This window comes from Nerophis ophidion, linkage group LG15, assembly GCF_033978795.1.
Source record: "Nerophis ophidion isolate RoL-2023_Sa linkage group LG15, RoL_Noph_v1.0, whole genome shotgun sequence".
Taxonomy (NCBI): domain Eukaryota; kingdom Metazoa; phylum Chordata; class Actinopteri; order Syngnathiformes; family Syngnathidae; genus Nerophis; species Nerophis ophidion.
The window spans coordinates 20,462,036-20,484,918 of NC_084625.1; the positions used below are offsets into that span (position 1 = coordinate 20,462,036).

General features: G+C 40.3%; 1 protein-coding gene across 6 annotated transcripts in view; it reads right to left on the reverse strand.

Moving 5' to 3' along the window:
• The window catches only part of LOC133569383 (protein disulfide-isomerase TMX3-like), a 175,717-nt gene that overhangs the window by 151,476 nt on the left and 1,358 nt on the right, over window positions 1–22,883 (reverse strand). For all 6 annotated transcript variants that reach the window (XM_061921672.1, XM_061921674.1, XM_061921670.1 and 3 more), the window contains exons 3-9: window positions 20,956–20,995; window positions 16,837–16,960; window positions 16,718–16,763; window positions 7,360–7,440; window positions 7,014–7,113; window positions 6,845–6,922; window positions 4,852–4,918 (exon numbers count right to left, since the gene is read on the reverse strand). In XM_061921672.1, coding sequence (XP_061777656.1) covers window positions 4,852–4,918; window positions 6,845–6,922; window positions 7,014–7,113; window positions 7,360–7,440; window positions 16,718–16,763; window positions 16,837–16,960; window positions 20,956–20,995 — 536 coding nt within the window. The remainder of the gene's footprint in view (window positions 1–4,851; window positions 4,919–6,844; window positions 6,923–7,013; window positions 7,114–7,359; window positions 7,441–16,717; window positions 16,764–16,836; window positions 16,961–20,955; window positions 20,996–22,883) is intronic.

Here is a 22,883-nt window from a genome sequence, read left to right on the forward strand (position 1 = left end):
ATTTAAGAATAAAAACTGTTTTCATTGTCAAATATATTCTGATATCTGACACAGAATTTCTTGTGAGAATTCTTTATAGGACTGTTTAGCTGAGTTCACAGCTGCGCTCACGCAGCGAAGCCCTCCCCCCTTCTTTCCTTATGGAATGCTGAGCGTCCACATGCTTATATGAACTTGTCAAAACTTTTTTTTTTTTTTACCAGGAATCCCAATTTTTGTTATTTTTTTCTTAGTGTCTTCCTAGTTTTTTTTTCCCGCTACTGCCGCAATGGAGTCGCACGACAAGCCTCAGTCCACAACACTAAGAATGTGGTGATTCATTAAAGGAGCGCGACCAGTTTCATGTTCCATGTTTCAAACAAATAACACATCAGAGCGGTAGAAGATGAATGGATGGATAGATGGACATGAAGTCTCTGCAAAAAATCCAAACTTTGTGTAAAAATTAAAAAAAGTAGTAGACATTATATACGTAAAGAACAAAAGGCATGCAGGAGATTTCCCATATTTTGAAGAGCAAACGTTGATGCTCCTCTTAGACACGTAATACAGATGTTTTTGAAATCCCCTGATGTGTTTTGGTGCTAAATTACCACATTAGTGCTACATAAAACATTATGTCGCTGCTGTGATTCCTAAAAAAAATTTTGGGGACAACCGAAAGACATGTCTAGCGGTTTACTGACGAATACTATTCATGTTTACCTAACTTTTACTGCAATGGATATCGGCTCCAAATATTGGTTATCAGCCTCCTTAACTGCTAATACTCGGTATTAGTCCTGAAAAAAAACATACAGATCAATCTCTAATAAAAATTCTAATCCATGGCGTGACACTGTCATCGTTGTCCACATGCAACAAAAACAAACAGGCACTGTCTCGTGTGAGAGCCACATGTTGCTACTCACACATCTGGAGGCCACATGCAGAGCACAACCAGCTCCGTTGGATTAAAAATAGCAACATAGGAGAGTGTCTGCAAAGCGCCAAGAGCGACTACAGGACGTTCATTATCAACCTCTAAAGTAACTGGGACCCCATTACGACATGTTAATAAGTTATCATGGCCTTACAGCTGCCGTGAGAGTAATTACAGGAGGGCCGATGACTTTGACGTGCTTCTTAAGTGGACCCTCAAAGGACCTGAGAGGCTGATGCTATACACGACGCCAGAAAACCTGGAGAGCTTTATTTTTCAAGCGCAAGGTCACTGCTTCTCTCTGTTACTGGCATATATATTAATGCTGAGATTGTGCTGCACAGAAAGCTGCTGAGTCGACTCCAGCGCATTCTTTCCACAGATGTTGTGGATTTATGGGCTGCATGCAGACACTCTTCCCCCAGGGGCAGCTGCGAGCTGAAGGCCCTACAGTGGGCTGGGGGCAGGCTGCTAAATCAACTTCGCCCCGCCGCTACCTGACACACATGCTGACTGCATCTGCTTCACCTTTAAACAAATTAGAGATGCCCTCATCCTGGGTGCTGGTCTCGGACATCTCAATACAGCAGGGTGCAAGGGAAAAGGATGAGAGCCAGGAATAAAACAGACATTGGAATGAGCGAGAGAATCCAATGTCAAGAGCAGAGAGGACGATGGTATGCACAACGAGAAAGGCTAATCGAACAAAGACCTCTTGATCCGAACACAAAACACAGACGAAGTAAAGTTAGGCTTAAAAATTATTAATAAACCGAATTAAAATTTGCTAATCTGTTTATTCACAAAACAACAAATATCAAGGACTCTGCCATCTGCATCTTTGCTGACGTGCACGTAGGCATTGCGGCCGAGAGACGTCATTGGCATGCATTATCTTCAGATGCGCGGGGGTGTCTTGTAATCGCTGTCATGGCGTGTTAAGCGGCCCGTCACTTAAACGCCACCAGTTAATATGTATGCAAAGCAATTCTGCCTCACAGCTGGCTGCATTTTGTACGTTCCCATAGGAGGTGCGCCACAGTCAAACTCCGAGTACGAGGAGAGATTAGCGAGGAGACTTTAAGCCGAGCATTAAGTGGGATGGCCTAAAACTCAGAAAGACGTTTTAAAAAGCAGCCTCCTCGGTGAGCAGGACGACGCCTGCATGTGATATTGCATCAACGCCGACCTTCCTGCAAATTACACTCCTTAGCCTCATGTCAAGCAGCATGATCAAAACCTCCTGCGGCGTAGTGACAGAAGACACCCGCTTCAGCTTCTGTTGCATTACACTGAGGATCCTGGGAATTAAATATTCATAAGCCACGACGCTGCGCTCTTATTTAAAATATTTTTAAAAAACAGGCAATGCTGCGGCGGCTTCTGATGTGTGCTAAAGCAATCAAAGATAAACAAGGCCCAGAGGAATTATTCACGCAAAAACGAGAGGCTGGATTTAGACGGCGTGGCGCTCTTCATCGGCACAAGAATGAGAGCAGTAAATGTGCTTGGAATCCAAACGGGGGAAGAAGATTTAGGTTTTCTAGGAACTGCAAGCTCGCAGGCAACAACAATGCAGTCTATATAAAACAAAACTAAATGTGTTGTCAACCGTGAAGAATTTGTGCAATCTAGGCTTTGTATCAACAACAATGTTTTTTATAGTGGCCGTATCTTGAAGAAACACAAGCAGAAGGGATTTGACTCCTTACCAGAGCACCGCAGATTCTGGTCTGCTGCCTAAAAGGGCTGTCATTGAATAAACAGATCATAAGAAAGAGGAGACAAAAGGCTACAGTCGGAACAGTCGGCCTGTAACTGTAACGTCACAGTTTGATTTATTTGAGCATAGATTTTGATTTTAAAAAAAAAGGAAAGAATGAGGGCCGTCAAAAATAACGGGTCAGTTCATGTGACTGCAGACTTCATGAGAGCCAACAAACATAATAAAACAGCCCTTACTGTGCAATGTCTGCTGTCACTCGTATGCCGACTAATAAAATGTTACTATAATACCGTTTAGATGACGAATGAGTCATAATCGTTGCGAAGAAAAAGGGAGGGTGGCACAAAGCGCAGACTAAGCAACTTTTCATGTCTTTCTCACCATTTCCAGGTCTAGATTGGATGCCAAAGTTGAGCAACTAGTCAGATATGTCCTCATTCTTCTACTATGTAGGTGAGAGGTATTATGTATGATATAATAAACTTTCACAAGCTCCAAGGCAAGAAAGCAGCTCACAAGCTGATATCAATATAGCCACACAAGCTATTTAGCTCTCTCTAATCACAGCACCACTATAAATAGTTTGTTTGCGTTAGTGCTTATAATAACAATATAATAATACTTGGTTAATATTCAAGTCCCGAAACGTTAATGGGGTATTGTTGGCGGTTTTCGGTTGATTATTTAGAAGGATGTATGGGCGGAATAGAGGACCTCCTTTTTGGCTGAATTGTGAGCGGAGTTAAAATGCTTAAAAGGCAAAAATACATTTGTCGTTTTGTCTTTCATATTGATTGTGAACATTAGGAATATTTTTTAAAAGTGCAGTTCCCCTTTAAATTTTATTTTAAATTATGCAACCAAGCGATAATCTGTGATTAATCATGATTTATCAACATTCAAAAATGTAAATAATCTGATGAAAAAAATGGTTAAAAAAATATTGCTATAGATAGAGAAAAATTGAAGGACATGGGAGTCACTTAAATTCATTTTGTGTATTAAATATGTTCAAACGAAAACAATGTAGGTCAATATACTTTGTAAAAACAAAGTATAGGCTGTGTGTAATAGGTGATTTTTTTTGGCAATTTTTTTTAAGCAGTGGGCCAATAAAAAAGCAAGCTGTTAGCCAAAAATTAAAAATGTTTCATAAAATAAGTTTATTTTTGCTTCAGTGCAGCATTATTAGTTTAAACTTGTAACCTTTTTTGCTTACATAAAGTTAAAAAACATGACTTAAACAATGTAAGTGTCTCTAGGTTTCTCCTTAGAACCATCGCTAGACATGACTTAGGTCCGGACGATTGTGACAATAATAATAATCACAATTATTTTGATTGTAATGAACTAACCAAAACAAGTAAAATAACAATACTAACAATAAAATTAAACAACAATAGCAATATTAAAAAAATACAATTCATTTTTTTTTAGTTTTTTTACCCATTTTTACCCACTTATTTTACCACCATGAGTGTGTCAGGGATAAATAGGCACTACCCGACACATTGTTTTACCCCGAAAATTGTCATTCTCTTTACAATGACAGCATTCAGAATTCAGAATTTGCATGCACGTTGCAGTCCTTTCATTGTATTTTTCGATTATTATATTTTCATAATCATGAGAAGCCATAATCAAAATCAAAATCAAAAATCTATTAATTGTCCAGTTCTATCTTTCAACCAATATCTGCTTCTGTGCCAAACGTCTCAGCTTTTTGTCCGCTTTTACGTACATTACCCAGGCTTGTGGAGGAGTGTACACTTCCTGACCCCCCTTATCGCAACAAATGCATGGAGAGAGACATTGGCAGTGATTCCCCGCAACCCTTACTGGCAGTGAAAATACAAAGTAACAGTCCCAATTAAGGACTGTGGTGGAAGGTAACGGCTGAAGAGCAACACTTGACAGGCCGACACATCCATTTATTTATTTGCCCTACGCCACAAACTCTGTGGTCTCCCAAGCCCACATCCGCCAAACCAACCACCCTAGTCTGCTATGTGAGTGCACCAGGGAAGCAAACCGCCATTTACGAGCCTAACGGCACACGCAGCCAAAGACAGTGTAGCGGTCGAGGCACATGGCAAGGAAAAACCGATGAAGAAAAAAAATGCAGTTTCGTGGGGGGGAACGTGTTGACAGAACGGCGGACGACCTACTTTAGTGCCAGATTAGGGAGGGGAGCAAGACTTACCATCATATGTGAAGTAGGCGTCGTCTTTAAAGACGATGACCGCAGGGAGCTCTGGCAAGGTGACAGACTGAAAACAAAAACATGTTTTAAAGAAATTTGTGTTTTGCTTACATGGAGAACAACAAACGAGACTGTGAGCCTGCAATGACTGCATGTAGAGCCTACATATACAGTTGAGTAAATAATAAATGATAAATGGGTTGTACTTGTATAGCGCTTTTCTACCTTCAAGGTACTCAAAGCGCTTTGACACTACTTCTACATTTACCCATTCACACACTGATGGAGGGAGCTGCCATGCAAGGCGCTAACCAGCACGCATCAGGAGCAAGGGTGAAGTGTCTTGCTCAGGACACAACGGACGTGACGAGGTTGGTACTAGGTGGGGATTGAATCAGGGACCCTCGGGTTGCGCACGGCCACTCTTCCACTGCGCCACGCTGTATAATATTTATCAGAATTAAAATAGGGACGTCAACATTAACACGTTAACTAGTGTGATTAATAAAAATATTAACGGGTTATCATAAATGAATAGAGTTTTATCACATTGTTTGTTTTGACCGCCGGAGTGCTCTGCGCCCTTCAAAACAAACTCATACAGAACTTTATATGATACTGAGGTAATCAGTTGTTATCGCAGCGACAAATTTCCTTATCGTCGGCACACATCAAGTTTACAATAGCATCTTAAAGCAAAACATGAACGTGAGGATGGCGCCGCTAGCATTAATGCTACATGGACGCAGACAGAAGATAAAAAACTATGCTGGCTGACTTTATCTGCATTTACCACAGATGAGCAAACAATGCCTTTTTGAAATGGACAGCCACCACATGTAGGCCACTTAACATCTGTGAAGACCAAGTGCTGCAAGATGTCGTTCTTGTCGCCAACTACCGTCTTCCAAACTACCCTGGAAGTAGTTTGCACACAAAACGAGATCAGCACTGTCATCTAAAAAGGTAATTAAGCTTGTTTGTTTGAGCAACTGGTTAAACTAAGGAAAAGTAAATGCAAATGTAAATGGTACACTAAGTAAGGTTGTTTATGGGTGTCTATTACATTATCTTTAAACATATTTTACATCATAACTTACGACCCAGTTTGCCATATTATTGCAAAGACTTTCAAAATGTGCACTTAATTCACCTGTCAATGGCGACTAAATCAATGACTTGCAGTTAAGTAAAACATTAAAAAAAACATTCCTTAATGACATTCTGACAACAAAATTGAATTTGTATCCAAATACTGGTTATTTTCTTCAGCATATTTCATTTTTTTAAGCAAATAAACTGTTATTAATCATGATTAATCTCAATTCAAGTTGATGACTAATCTGATTTAAAAAGTAATCACTTACAGCCCTAATTTAAAATACAATATACAAAAAGATTGATATATTTATTTTGATTTAGTTTATTTTATTATTGCTTTTGTATAGTTGGTACTATTTTGTTATTTATTTTGTACAGTTAGTATGTTTACTATCTTATTTTTATCCTTCTTTTCTAGTGCTTTTTATATTTTCTTCCTGCAATTGAGCTTTTGTGATCAAAAAATGTGCCTTGGTGATGGATAAAGTTTATCAAAGTGTACTTTACAAATACAATAGTCATGCTGAGCACCATTAATTACTGATTTTTTTCTTTTTTAATAAAAGATTAAATTGACACCATTTTAAATAAGGCTTTGTACTGACCTATTTAAAATGTTCTTAGGCTCTTAATTTATTTTGTTTTATTTTCCATTTCATTTATTAATAATAGCCCCACTATTTTTATATTTTTATGTATTTAATCATTTTATAATATCAAATATTGTTAATATAATTTTTTAGATTACGTACATTCTTTGTTATTCACCTATGAATGTGTGTTTTCACGGAAGTCATATAGACATTTATGAATCCAAATATAAATTACCATATAAAATCAATCCCAATTACATCTTTAAGCATACATTGGACAAAAACAAGGAAACCGTTACCTCTGGCAAGACATCCTCATGGGCAGAGAAGAAGTAAGTATAGACGATGAGCTCGGTGGCAACGTCGTTGTACTTCTCCTACAGCGACAGAATTTGTTAATTTCAATTACTGCATGCACACTGTAAATGATGCAGCAGCCTATCAGTAAAAAGTAAGTGAGGTGCTTACTTTGAGGGGGGAATCGCCGCCAACGTACACAAACAGCACATCATGTCTCTTCATCATGTGCTCAAACATTTGCTTACTGGGCAATGCTCGAACAGCTGGCCTGCAGAGGAGGATTGAAAGATTAAAATAAGGCAACGAAACATGAGAAATGTAATAAAATGTTCTGTCAGTCAAAGCAGACTGAAAACTGTAAGCAAATGTAATGTGTGATTTGTGAAACAGTAACCCCATCTAGTGGTAAGCGGCCATATTACCAGACAGTGATGAGATAAATATGCCCAGCAGTGACTAGTGAGAATTAGAGATTTATTTCTCCATCATCTTTTAAGGAGGCATCAGCACTTACCCTGCCACCCTATTGGCAAACTCTATAATGCCATCTTTTGTTCTCGGACCCTTGTAATTATAGGCCAGGTCACCCTTTAACCTGCAAGAAAAATGCAAAAAGTTATGTTTACTAGACTTAAAGGCCTACTGAAACCCACTACTACCCACCACACAGTTTGATTGTTTATATATCAATGATGAAATATTAACATTGCAACACATGCCAATACGGCCTATTTAGTTTACTAAATTGCAATTTTAAACTTCCCGGGAGTTTTGTCTTCGAAACGTTGTGTAATGATGACGTGTACGCAAGACGTCACGGGTTTTTAGGAAGTATGAGCGCTGCGCACACAAACAGCTAAATGTCGTCTGCTTTGACGGCATAATTATACAGTTTTTTGGACGTCTGTGTTGCTGAATCTTTTGCAATTTGTTCAATTAATATTGGAGAAGTCACAGTAGAAAGATGGAGTTGGGAAGCTTTAGCCACACTGGAGGTGAAACTTTCCTATGGATCAGAGCGTGGTCAAGAGAACATGGATCCCGACCACATGTCAACCAGCAGGTTTTGGTGAGAAATTTGTGGTTAAAAAGTCAGTTCTTACCGGAGAAAAGCTGAGCTTGTGCAGTCCATAGCTGCAGTCGACTCCCCTGAGACACTGCGCGTCAAGACACCCGTGGAGACACCCTTCCGACTATCAGGTAATATTAAACTCACTAAAACACTAGGAACACAATAGAAAGATAAGGGATTTCCCAGAATTAACCTAGTAAATGTGTCTAAAAACATCGGAATCCGTCCCAATGCAATCGCGTTTTTTTTTTCTAGTCCGTCGCTATCAATATCCTCAAACACGTACCTTTCATCCTCGCTTAAATTAATGGGGAAATTGTCGTTTTCTCGGTCCGAATAGCACTTTTTGTTGGAGGCTTCCTTTAAAAACAATGTGAATATGTGAGGAGCCATCAAACATGTGACGCCATCGTCTGCGACTTCCGGTAGAGGCAGGGCTTTTCTGTTAGCAAGCAAAAGTTGCGAACTTTATCGTGGATGTTCTCTACTAAATCCTTTCAGCAAAAATATGGCAATATCACGAAATGATCCAGTGTGACCCATAGAATGGACCTGCTATCCCCGTTTAAATAAGAAAATCTCATTTCAGTAGGCCTTTAATACAGTCTTTGACTTTTGGAGGGGTGTTGAAAATGTGTGCAGCGTACAGCTTATTCTGAAAATAACATGGAGGAGGACTACGCCTCATTAAAATAAAAACATCCACATCAAATATAACGAGAAAGATGCGGAATGTTAAGAGATCACACTAATACAAAAAATGAATTGCTTAGTTAAACATAACAAGGCGATAAATACAGTATGTGGTGCTTTCCTTAAATATGGTAAAGAGATGAATCTCCACTTTAACACGGACTAAAACGCCATGTAGATAACTAATAAGTCTTTGTTATTTTTAATAATAGTTATATTTCTTGGAGGGCAACCAGGAGGCAGTAAATACAGTTGTCTGTGCCTTTACGTTAATAGATTTACCTGTACTATTTGACAGATATATTTTTGTATGGGTGTAGTGTGTGTGTGTCTTGTTTGGGGGGGGTACATTTCATTTGTAATTATACTTTTAGAATTTGTATAAGTTATTCTCAATGTGTGGTAGGCTCCATTGAATCACTTGATTAAAGTAAGGTTTTATTTTCCTTTATTCAAACACAGTGTTACTGTTCAAACTGTGTTTAATGTTACAGTGGCCAACAATATTCAATATACTTGTTGAATAAAATGTTTGCCTTGTTTTTAATGAATACTTTGGCCTACAATACTGTATTTTAAAGTTGGTCGTCACGGTGGAAGTTGGAGAGTTTCTTCTGAGGTGGTGCTTGGTGAAAAAATGTTTGTGAACCACTATTAAATGCCTTAAAACCAAAAATTCACATTTTAAAAAAATATAACACAAAGCTTAGATACAAGCTGTTCTTTTTTGGCTGATCATTTTTTAACCTACTTTTGATTTTTAGCACGTTTATTCACCAATAAAAAAAAAGTTATAAATACAAAGTGTCTCCAATATTGGGGGGAATTTGGTCAAGTGGAAAATGTTTGGACACATTGGTAGGATTTTTAAAAAATTGTGAGTAATTGAATCATGATGTCTACAACATTAATACAATATTAGCCCGTGAGTTATGACCTTAAGCTATTTTTTTGTTGTGTTTTGAATAATTAGAATACACTTTGTGTGGATTTTCTTAGTCTCATTTTTTTAATAATTGTTTTTAATTTTATTAATCTCTTTTTAAGTCAATGTCAGTATGTTTTACAGTTATTATAATGCATTTCATAGAGCTTTAGTGTGGTGTGAGGTTCAGTGCAGTTGCATCATTGCTTATAAACCTCTAAGGGGAGGTGGGGAGAAAAAGGCTAAATCAAGCGGGTACCACAGGGGAGAGATCTGCTGTCCTCCGATGGATGTCCAATCCCTTCTCTGGTTTCAAATGTTATGAACCTTTCGCCGTCTCCCAAATGAGCTTGATGAAACTACGATGGGAGACCTGTACTGCAGCAGCTGGCCATCACCTCGCTTCATAAAACAAAAGTGTACACGCCGTATAATATATCAAGCTAGGCTCAAGCTGTTGGAGCTCCACTTTATGTGAAAACAGTCGCATTTCATTAAGACAACATAATAGAATTTAAGGTGAATATAGCCAGCGAGGTTCTTGCTTTATTAGGCTCGGGGGACAACAATAACAGTACAGCGTTCTCTCCTGAAGGATATTTCTGAGCAGGACAAACCTCTGGAGCAACAGACTGACAATGACAGAATCTACACTTGATGAGAGATGCTTCAGATGCAAAAGACCAACTCTGAGAGTATGACAGAGGCTACACCAGTTAGTCATGTAATCAAATAAAGTATGATGTAGTGTGAAGCAAGAGCACAAATGCTAATAACAAGTACCGTAATCTCAGGACTATAAGCCGCTACTTTTTTCCCTCGTTCTGGTCCCTGCGGCTTATACAATGGTGCGGCTTACGGTAACCAGGGGCGCGCACTACCGAGGATGCGCGAGACCGAGGCAGACATCTGGCGCCAGGTAACGAGAGCAAAACAAAGAGTAGGAGAGCGTCAGCGACAGTTTGCGCGAAGGAAGTGTTCATGCAAACACCCTCAATATGGAAAACAAACAGAGAAGTGCGTATGATGCTGCTTTTAAGTTAAAGGCAATCGATCTGGCTGTCAAAGAAGGAAATAGAGCTGCTGCACGTACCCTTGACATCAATGAATCAATGGTGAGACGTTGGAGAGGGCAGCATGAAGAACTGATTCAATGCAAAAAGACAAAAATATCCTTCAGGAGGTAATAAAAGCAGATGGCCGGAACTTGAAAACTTTCTTGAGGACTGGGTGAACGCACAGAGAGCAGACGGCCGGGGTGTTTCCACTGTGCAGATCCGACTGAAAGCCCAAACAACTGCCAAAGAAATGAATATTGAAGATTTTAGAGGTGGACCATGATGGTGTCTCAGATTTATGAGACGAAAAGGACTGTCCATTAGGGCACAGACGACTCTGAGTCAGCAACTACCTCCCGACCACAAGAAGAAAATAACAAACTCCCGCGAATTCACACAAAGAAAGATAGACGAATATTCCATCGGACCGGACGAGATAATAAACATGGATGAAGTGCCTCTGTCCTTTGACTTGCCTCTCACAAGGACTGTTAACAAAAAAGGTGAAACGTCCATCACACTGAGAACAACTGGCCATGAGAGAACACATTTCACTTGTGTTCTGGGCTGCACAACATCCGGACTAAAGCTTCCACCGATGGTGATTTTTAAACGGATTACAATACCAAATGAAAAATTCCCGAAAGACATCTCCGTAAAAGTCAACCAGAAAGGGTGGATGATGGAAAGCGTTATGAACGAATGGCTGAATGAGTGCTATGGCAAGCAACCTGGGCGGATTTTTTCGCAAAAAAAAAGCACGGCCCATTTTGGACAGCATGAGGGCCCATATAACAGATTCTGTGAAAGCAGCCATCAAGATCACAAACTCTCTTCCAGCTGTGATTCCTGGGGGCACAACGAAGCATTTGCAGCCACTGGACATCAGTGTGAATCGTGCTTTTAAAGTGGCACTACGAGTTCAGTGGGAGGCATGGATGACTAACAGTGAGAAATCATTCACCAAAACTGGTCACATGCGAAAAGCAACTTTTGCTCAAGTCTGCCAGTGGATCCTGACGGCATGGAAAAGTGTGAAAACATCCACGATCATCAACGGCTTTCGAAAAGCTGGACTGCTGCGTCGTGATGATGAAGAGGACGGCGTAACGGCTGACAAAGCCAGAGCCGTTGATTCCACTGCCGAAGAGGAAGGTTTTGAGAGGGAGAACAAAGGAGAGAGAGAGTGGCTGACAACGCCATTTTGGACCTGTTCTTCCCCGACACCGACGAAGAGGATTTCGGTGGTTTTAGTACGCAGGAGGAAGACGATGACACAATGATTAACAACTGACTTTTCATATACCGGTAGTAGGCTGGTTATTTTGATAACGTATACGGCTGCGGGACTGCACTTTTACTGCCGTGTTACAGGCGAGTACTTTGTATTACTTTGCACCGTTGTATTATTTGTACTCTGCACAAATACTGTTCACCATGTCAAAGATGTGAACGTTTGATTGAATGATTTATTGTTAATAAATGGGACGATTTGCATTCCCAACCAGTCATCTCTGTCCCGACAATCCCCTCCGTGGTAGCAGGAACCCCTATATACTACGGTAATTACACATCAAAACGCCGGCAGCTTATAGTCGGGTGTGGCTTATATATGGAGCAATCTGTATTTTCCCCTAAATTTAGCTGGTGCGGCTTAGTCAGGTGCGCCTTATAGTCCGGAAATTACGGTATTTCAAGTTTTACCAATGTAGTCTGGTTATCATTTTTGATCTTTAAAGGTTTGGATGAAAATCAAAACTTTTTGGCCAGAGAATCGTAGTAGTAACTGGCCAACTGTTAGCATGTTAACCATCCTTTCAAATAGTGTAAATCTACAATGGCGTTATGTCAAATCACTCCAGAACAGCCTGTAGCACTTTTGTTTTTGGCGCTATTTTACTAGGTGGTAGCATGCTAGCTGTGAGCATGTTAGCATTTTAGCTGTCTTTAATCCTTGAAAAAAGTGTAAATCTACATGGCATAACGTAAAATTACTACAGAACTGTTGTAGCACTTTGATATTCAGCACCATCTTGTTAAGCGACAGCATGCTAACTGTGAGCATGTTAGCATTTTGCTCATCATTTTGCTTATATTAAAACTATTCGTTTGCATGGCATGACGTAAAATCACTATAAAACTACTGCAGCACTTTGGTATTTAGCTCTATCTTACGAGGTGGTAGCGCTCTAACTGTGAGCATGTTAGCCATTTTTATATTTTATTAAAGTGGAAATCTACATGACATGATGTAAAATTATTATAGAAGAGCTGTAGCATTTTGGTATTTAGCGCCATCTTGTTAGGTGGTAGCATGCTGACAGTGAGCATCTTAGCATTTTACTTATAATCAAAATGTATACGTAAATCACTATGGCTTCACGGTGGAAGAGAGGTTAGTGCGTCTGCCTCACAATACGAAAGTCCTAAGTAGTCAGGGTTCAATCCCGGGCTCAGGATCATGTCCTTCCCGTGAATGCGTGGGTTCCCTCCGGTTACTCCGGCTTCCTCCCACTTCCAAAGACATGCACCTGGGGATTGGTTGATTGGCAACAGTAAATTGGCCCGAGTGTGTGAATGTGAGTGTGAATGTTGTCTATCTGTGTTGGCCCTGCGATGAGGGGGCGACTTGTCCAGGGTATACCCTGCCTTCCGCCCGATTGTAGCTGAGATAGGCACCAGCGCCCCCCACAACCCCAAAGGGAATAAGCGGTAGAAAATGGATGGATGGGATGGAAATCACTGACGTTAAGTCACTATGAATCGCTTTAGCACTTTGGTACTTGGCGCCACCTTAAATTGCTAACTGTGAACTTGTTAGCCATTTTCATCCTTTCCAAAAGTGTATATCAACACAGCATTATGTAAAATTATTATATAACTGCTGTTGCACATTTTATTATTTAGCACTATCTTGCTAAGTAGTAGCATGCTAACTGTAGTATATTAACAATTTATCCATTTTCATCCTTTGAAAAAACTTCAATCAATATGGCGTTGGGGCTGCCCGATAATGAGGAAAAAAAAACAATTGCAAATTTCTCTCCAAAAATTACAGTTGCGATTCAATTCAGGATTTTCATATTTTATACTTACAAATGCATAAAACTGCGAAAATAACAAGTGAAGGAAGACAATACTTTTAGACTGTCAATCAACATATTCTTGTTTTAAAGTGCCACACAATAAAACCATATGCAATCATTTACCTAAACATATCTAGCTTTATGCATATTTTGTCTACATCATGCCCTTAAACTGAAAAAATTAATCGATAAAACTATACAGCTATCATAATGTAATTATAATATATAATAATATTGCAAGTAACCATTTAATTTTATTTCTCATTGGTATAAAATGTACCATTGTACTGTAATTGGAAAGTAAATATCCTAAAGAAATAAACAAAAAAATAAAACAGACACATTTTTGTCAGCAAAAATCATACTTAACATGCAGCACGGTGACACAGGGTTAGTGCGCGTGCCTCCCAAAAAAGAAGGTCGTGGGTTCAATCCCAGGCTCGGGGTCTTTCTGTGTCAAGTTGGCATTTCTCTTCCAATGACTGCGTGGGTTCCCTCAGGGTACTCTAGCTTCATCCCACCTCCAAAGACATGCACCTGGGAATAGGTTGACTGGCAACACTAAATGGTCCCTGGTGTGTGAATGTGAGTGTGAATGTTGTCTGTCAATCTTTGTTGGCCCTTGCTTAGGGTGTACCCCGCCTTCTGCCCGAATGCAGCTGGGAGACGCTTCCCGAGAGGGACTAGCCGTAGAAAATGGATGGATTGTAATATCTATCAATCAATCAATGTTTACTTATATAGCCCTAAATCACTAGTGTCTCAAATATCTAACATCTCAAAGTGCATTTTTTTCCCAGTTGTAAAAACAAAGTCAGACATAGTCTTTTCGTCTGTTGCTGTAGCACTGTGGTAAAATTAGCATCAAGCTAGCGCATTTTGGAAGAGTGGACGCTTACTTTACATTTGAGTGTATTCTACCAAGCACATTTGTTTTGTTGGTGTTGAAAATTGTAACATTACTTATAGGGAATTTGGCTGAGTCCGCTCTGAGCGCTGCTTGAGTGATTCGTTACATGAGCCGGTGTTTAGTCGGCAACCGGAGGCAACGAGTCTACAACCGGATATGACATCACGTGCAACAAAAGGTATCAAAATATGGCACAGTTTGATTTTATGTGAATACACCTAATGTACTTACATAAAATACACCCAGTGTATTTTATGTGAATATACCTAGTAGGACTGACATAATTCAGTTGGTGCTTTTGAAATTACAGAATTCGATACCCATCCCTACACGCTAGGGCTGGTCGATATATCGAGTTTGTAAGATATATCGATATATTTTTAAACACGATATAAATTAAGCACGGTGGTACAGGGGTTAGTGCATGTGCCTCACAATACGAAGGTCCTGAGTTCAATCCCGGGCTCGGGATCTTTCTGTGTGGAGTTTGCATGTTTTCCCACTGACTGCGTGGGTTCCCTCCGGGTACTCCGGCTTCCTCCCAGCTCCAATAACATGCACCTGGGGATAAGTTGATTGGCAACACTAAAATTGGCCCTAGTGTGTGAATGTGAGTGTCCAGGGTGTACACCGCCTTCCGCCCGAATGCAGCTGAGATAGACTCCAGCACCCCCCGCAACCCCAAAAGGGACAAGGATAGTAGAAAATGGATGGATGGATGAATTAAGAAAATATTGTAATATCGATATAATTTATTTCACATCAAAATTAACAAACGCTGCTTATTTGCTGTGTTCCTTGTTCTTCCCCGCTCCCTCTCCATGGGCTACTAAACCCCTCCCTTTCTTCCTTCCAAGACATGCTTGCCCGTATAAGAACATCCATGAACGGTTGATGAGTCACGATTGGTTAGGGATCTGCCAATCAGTGGCGAGATAGGGCGGGTCATCAAACCACAAAGAGAAATCAAAGTGCGTGCCCGCAAATGTATTTTTTTTTATCATAGTTTGATACATTTTGTATTATTTGCAAAGCTATGTTATTTATTTTACGTAGAAATAATTGTGGAGAGACACCGCCGACAGGCCGACAACGGGCGGAAAAAAGCAGCAGCGCGGGCCCACCTGGAGGCACACGCGGAGCGACACTGCGGCAGCAATCTAAGACAGGTGCGTATACTACACACCTGCTCACAGTCTGTCTATCTGCTGCTAGAGTACAAAAAGGGCGAGGGAGGAACGAGCGAGAGAGGAGCACGGAGGAGGAAACACCAGGCAGCAGACCATTAGCGCGACAACCCACACCACAAGAGCGATGACGCACCCCCGCAGCGGACGCAAATCCCGGACGCCGAAAGGCGTGCAGTGGCAGCCGACAGGCCGGAAGAGCGCACTGAAAAGCGACGCGACAAAAGGGCCAGTAGACAACAGATTGGTTGAAACAATAAATCAATGCTGCTATGATGCGTCATGTGTCAAGTGTCCCCGCAACCCACACAAGGACGGCAGGAAGTCCATTACAATAATATTCTATCTTATTTGTGTTATGTAATTCTGTACTACTTAAACAGTTTATGTTCTCTGCTGTTAATACCCATCTTGACTAACAGGTTAATAAAAGTGTCACTGACTGTTCACAGTACAGTTATCATTCACTTCAATTTCACTGAATCTCGCTCAAAAATGAATATCTTTATATGTGTACTGTCACCGAAAAATATAGAGATAAATATCGAATATAGAGTTCAAGTAAAAATATATTGAGATATACTTTTTCGTCCATATCGCCCAGCCCTACTACACACCAGTTATAGCTGTGCGACCTCTGACCACCATTACTTCAAAAACTTTGGACTGGATGGCGTGAAAAAAATCAATAGGGTTAGTGTTTTTACCATGAAAAAAAAGTTTTAAAATTTCCCCTGAAATGCACCAATAAAAATTATTGAACCTGACATACATTACCTTAGCAGAGATTACAACCTTAACATATGGATCATCAAAAATCACCAAAATGGGATACGTTCAGATTTCACCTTGGACTTAAATTTCCTCAAACACATTTTTTTCATAACTCAAAATGAATTGTGTTCTTGCTTCAATACAAAGAAATGCAAAGTGACACTTACAGCTTTATCGTAGGATAGCCACGCACACCAAACTCTGACGACATTCCTAACACACAGAAAAATCCTCCAATCAGAAGACAGTTTTTTTGTGTTTCGTGACAAACTTCGCATGGACTCACCGGAATAAGCAGTGGCGTCCATCTTCCCCACGCGGACTGGCGACCCGGAGACCCTCAGCTCGGCGCCCACTTCGTGCCATATGGGCTCGAGTTTCTTACAGTAGCCGCACCACGGCGCGTAGAACTGAAGGGGAGAAACAACATGGAAGGTTGCTGTACAGATTTTAAATATACATAACTGTCATTAGCCAATCAGAAGATAGATTGGTTGAGCCTCTGCTGGCTGCAACCAAATTGGGCATTCTATTAAAACACGGTTAATTAAACATCAGGATTAAATCATAGTGAGACAAGTGGAAACAACCCATCTAATATATTATTTTGCATTCAGTAATTGTTTAGGATGAAAACTATAAGCCACCATAACAACCCGTCATAAGAACAGTTATTTCCCTTAGGGTATCAATCTGATGAACGCTGTGAAATGACTAACTCATCTGGCACTGTGAGTGTACCAACTCATTTTCATTTGATGATCTTTTTACTTTTCTCTAATAAACACTGCACTATTTTTGATAAGCCTTGTACATTCGTTATTATATTAAAATAAATTTGATCTATTTATTATTCCGCCGCAAAACAGTTTTCATCCGATCGGAACCGTTCAATTATCGAAATGTTTGGCTCGACTGGGAATCGTGAGCTCCCCCCAAAAATTGTGTTTTAATAACCTACATTACTCAGAATTCCCGGTTTTCCCCATTGAAAATGAATTGGCCATTTTTCGAACTCGCACAATTTACACATTTGTCAACCGATTTGAACCATTCCACCATCCACACACCTTGGACAATCCAACTACCATTTTCCAAGGTAAAAAAATCCAGGAATTCATGCTTTTGAAAGCCCTATTTTCACCTCTTTCTGGTAAATTATTACAGTCCACATTTTTCAACTGTTTTTGAACATTCCACCTTCAAATTCCTATTTTTATTTGGGACAACAAACCTACCATTTTCTTTTCATACGAATTCCAGGTTTCCCGAAATTTCATGAATACCGAAATACCCACTTAAATTCACAATGTTACTACGTACAAATTTTCAACCGTTTTGAAAAAATCCAATACCAACCCAATCATATCATCAAGAAAAACTGTTTTATTACCTATATTTTGAAAAAAATGTTGCTATTCAAATAAATGGATGTATTCATAGTTAGGCAATGTCAAACATTCTCAAAATATTAGATAGATAGATCGATCGATCGATAGATGATCGATCGGATAGATAGATAGACATACAGACAGACAGACAGATAGACAGATAGATAGATAGATAGATAGATAGATAGATAGATAGATAGATAGATAGATAGATAGATAGATAGATAGATAGATAGATAGATAGATAGATAGATAGATGGATAAATAGTACTTTATTGATTCCTTCAGGAGAGTTCCTTCGGGAAAATTAAAATTCCAGCAGCAGTGTACAGAGTTGAGATCAATTTAAAAAAAAGTAAAAAGTAAATAATGGGGGTTTAAATGGAAACAAAATAAAGAAATATTACAATAAGAATAACAAATAAAAAGCAACAATGGGAATAAAAATATAACAGTAAAATAAAAATATAACAAGAGAAAATAGGCAGTAGTGACCATGTTATAAAAACGTATTGCACTGTTATTGTTTTGCATCCCCTGTCATCCTTGTACCCCCCGCCCCAGAGAGGAGTTGTACAGTCTAATGGCGTGTGGGACAAAGGAGTTCTTGAGTCTATTAGTCCTGCACTTGGGATGAAGCAGTCTAGCACTGAACAGGCTCCTCTGGCTACTGATAACGCTATGCAGAGGGTGACTGGCATCATCCAGGATGCTCACTAGTTTGTCAACAGTCCTCTTCTCTGCCACCGTCACCAGTGAGTCCAGTTTCATTCCGATTGTAGAACCGGCCCGACTGATCAGTTTCTCAAATCTGGAGCTGTCCTTCTTAGATGTACAGCACCCCCACCCCCTCAGCACCCTACCATGTAGAACAGAACATTGGCAACCACAGACTGGTAGTACATCCACAGGAGTTTTCTACAAATGTTGAAGGAGTGCAGTCTCCTGAGGAAGTACAGCCTGCTCTGTCCTTTCTTGTACTGGTGGTCCGTGTTAACAGTCCAGTCCAGCTTATTGTCCATATGTCAAACGCAAAACATGTTTACCCTTTCCCAAAATTCCCGCTTTTCCGGTAATTTTTTTATCCCCATTGACAATTAACGGGAAATGTACAATCGACTACATATCCCACATTTGAACCGATTCGAACCGTTTCAACCTCCACACACTCCACCACCCTGGACATTCAAACCAGATTGTTTCCTGGTTCCGAAAGTTCCCTGATTACCCAAAATTAATGGAAATTGCCCACAATTGAAATTGAATGGGCAATATACAAACCTCTCCATAACCCACATTTCTCAAGCCATTCCAACACTCCACTGACCCTGCTAGCAAGCATGTTAACTGTTAGCATACTTGCGAGAACGTTAGCATGCTAACATTTGATACTTTTTTTGGGCAAATTTTGTATGTTTAAAGCTTATAAATCATGCTTTGTGATACTCTGTGCTGTCGTGCAAGTATGGTAATAGTGAATGTGCATTAACTGTTAGCACACTTGTGAAAACGTTAGCATTCTAACATTTTAAGATAGTTTTTTTTTGGAAAATTTTGGATGATTAAACTGAAAAATCAGGGTTTGTGATACTGAGTTTCAGGTCAGCATCAGCTCTTTAACGTTTAAATACTGTCAACATTCAAACCATTCCAACAGTCATTCTACATCCAATCAGCATTTCAGTTCAGCTTCAGCATCAGGGCATTCACACGCAATTCCTACCGGTATTGCAAATTATAGTTTAAGTACCAGTCTGTATTTTTAGTTAATCGTTAATATTTCTTGTTTGCACTGAACAAGAGAGCAAATCCCTTGTACTTGGCCAATAAAGCTGATTCTGATACTAACATGGATATTTTTGTGACGGAAACCTGCGATGAGGTGGCGATTTGTCCAGTGTATACTTCGCCTTTGGCCCGAGTGCAGCTAGGATAGTCTCCAGCACTCCCAGTGACCCCGAAGGGACAAGCAGTAGAAAATGGATGATGGATGGATGCTATTATAAGTAAACATTGATATTGTGTTGGATCCACTTTGGACTGGACTCTCACGGTTGTGTTGGATCCACTATGGATTGAACTTTCACAGTATCATGTTAGACCTCCTCGACATCCATTGCGTTCGGTCCCCTGGGGGTGAGGGGGGTTGCCTACATATGCGGTCCTTTCCAAGGTTTCTCATAGTCATCATTGTCTCTGTCACCGACGTCCCACAGGGGTGAGTTTTCCTTGCCCTTATGTGGGCTCTACCGAGGATGTTGTTGTGGTTTGTGACGTGGTTTGTGCAGCCCTTTGAGACACTAGTGATTTAGGGCTATATAAATAAACATTGATTGATTGATTGATGTTTTTACATGTAATGTCCCTTAAATTTGACAACTATATACCACCATCTGAAAAATCATTCCATCCATCATTTCTACGGTTCTAAGCATCAGGACATTATTTATGAAACAAAATTGTAAAAACTACGGTAAAATAACTTACAATGTAATTCGAGACTATACCGCTACATTATTATTTATACTAATATTGGACATTAAAAAACATGTTCCACATTTTTTTTTTTTTTAGTCATAGAATGACAAGAAGTACTTTTTACACATGTGAATCTTGATGTGTTGTTCCATCAACCACCTTAGTTTTGTATGAAAATGTAGTAGTAGTAGTACACCACAGTAGACATGATGGCTTTCAGTAATGGATCCTGAAAAACATTGTATGCAACAAAACCATGTGAAACTATTGTTTAGGCCCTTGCGCTTAAAAAAACCCCACAACATTTCTACCCTGATAAACACACAACTGGATAAATTTAATAACCATTTTTTTGTTATTACTAACAAGCCCTTTACCTCACGGCTTTACCCAACATGCATGGCTAGTCATTAAAGTTATCACAATCACAATGTACCCCTGTTTTTACAACGAGAGTCAGACCTCCCCTACTTCCGCAAGGGATGAGCCCGAGTGTGTGTGTTTGTGTGTGTGTGTGTGTGTGTGTTTAAACTTACATCAACCAGCCAGATATCATTCACTCTGCTTTCTTTAAATCTGCACAAAAACAGACAGCATAGTTACTATTTTCTCAGGGTGCATAAAAACTCCATTCACATCTGAATCGCAATTCTCATTCATCCCGATTCTATCCATCCATCCATTTCCTACCACCTGTCCCTTTTAGGGTGGCGGGGGGTGCTGGAACCTATCTCAACTGCATTCGGGCGGAAGGCAAAGTACACCCTGGACAAGTCGCCACCTCATCGCAGGGCCAACACAGATAGACAACATTTACACTCACATTCACACACTAGGGCCAATTTATTCTAAATTGATTAGTTTTTTTAGGTCATCTCCATGCAACCAGAAGATCTCTAACATGTAACCGGTTTTATTATACTTATTATACCAAATATATTGCGAGATTTAGTTTGAATTTAGAATCAATTTAAATCAAATATCGCGTTAAATCGAGAATCGATTCTGAATCCAATCATTAGGTACCCAAAGATTCAGACCCCTGCTATTTTCTTTTAACTCAAAAGAGGCTGCCCTTTGGGCCCTGCGATGAGGTGGCGACTTGTCCAGGGTGTACCCCGCCTCCGCCCGATTGTAGCTGAGATAGGCGCCAGCGCCCCCCGCGACCCCGAAAGGGAATAAGCGGTAGAAAATGGATGGATGGATGGAGGCTGCCCTTTGTCACCGATTTTGTTCATAACTTTTATGGACATAATTTCCAGGCGCACTCAGGGCGTTGAGGGTATCCGGTTTGGTGGCTGCAGAATTAGGTCTCTGCTTTTTTCTAGACAATGTGGTGCTGATGGCTTCATCTGGCCAGGATCTTCAGCTCTCACTGGATCGGATCGCAGCAGAGTGTGAAGCGACTGGGATGAGAATCAGCACCTCCAAGTCCGAGTCCATGGTTCTCGCCCGGAAAAGGGTGGAGTTCCATTTTCGGGATGGGAAGAAGATCTTACTCCAAGTGGAGGAGTTCAAGTACCTCGGAGTCTTGATCACGAGTGAGGGAAGAGTGGATTGTGAGATTGACAGGTGGATCAGTGCGGCATCTTCTGTAATGCAGACTCCGTATCGATTCGTTGTGGTGAAGACGGAGCTAAACCGGAAGGCAAAGCTCTCAATTTACCGGTCAACCTACGTTCCCATCCTCACCTTTGGTCATGAGCTTTGGGTTACGACCGAAAGCACAAGATCACAGGTACAAGAGGCCAAAATGAGTTTCCTTCGTCAGAGGGTGGGGCTCTCCCTTAGAAGGCCTACTGAAATTAGATTTTCTTATTTAAAACGGGGATAGCAGGTCCATTCTATGTGTCATACTTGATCATTTTGTGATATTGCCATATTTTTGCTGAAAGGATTTAGTAGAGACAATCGACGATAAAGTTTGCAACTTTTGGTCGCTAATAAAAAAGCCTTGCGTGTACCGGAAGTAGCAGACGATCTGCGCGTGACGTCACTGGTTGTAGAGCTCCTCACATCCTCAAATTATTTACAATCATAGCCACCAGCAGCTAGAGCGATTCGGACCGAGAAAGTGACAATTTCCCCATTAATTTGAGCCAGGATGAAATATTCCTGGATGAGGATAGTGAGAGTGAAGGACTAGAAGGGAAAAAAAAAAAACGAGGGCGGTGGGAGCAATTCAGATGTTATTAGACAAATTTTCTAGGATAATTCTGGAAAATCCCTTATCTGCTTATTGTGTTACTAGTGTTTTAGTGAGATTATATAGTCATACATGAAAGTCAGATGGGTGTGGTGACCGCCAGTGTCTCTGAGGGAAGCCATGGAGGAGCCAAGAAAGTCGCAGCTCCCTCTTTGACAGCCGAAAGAAAGAACGACACAAGCTCCGCTCATGTTTACGGTAAGAGCCGACTTATTACCACAATGTTCTCACCGAAACCTGCCGGTTGACATGTGGTAG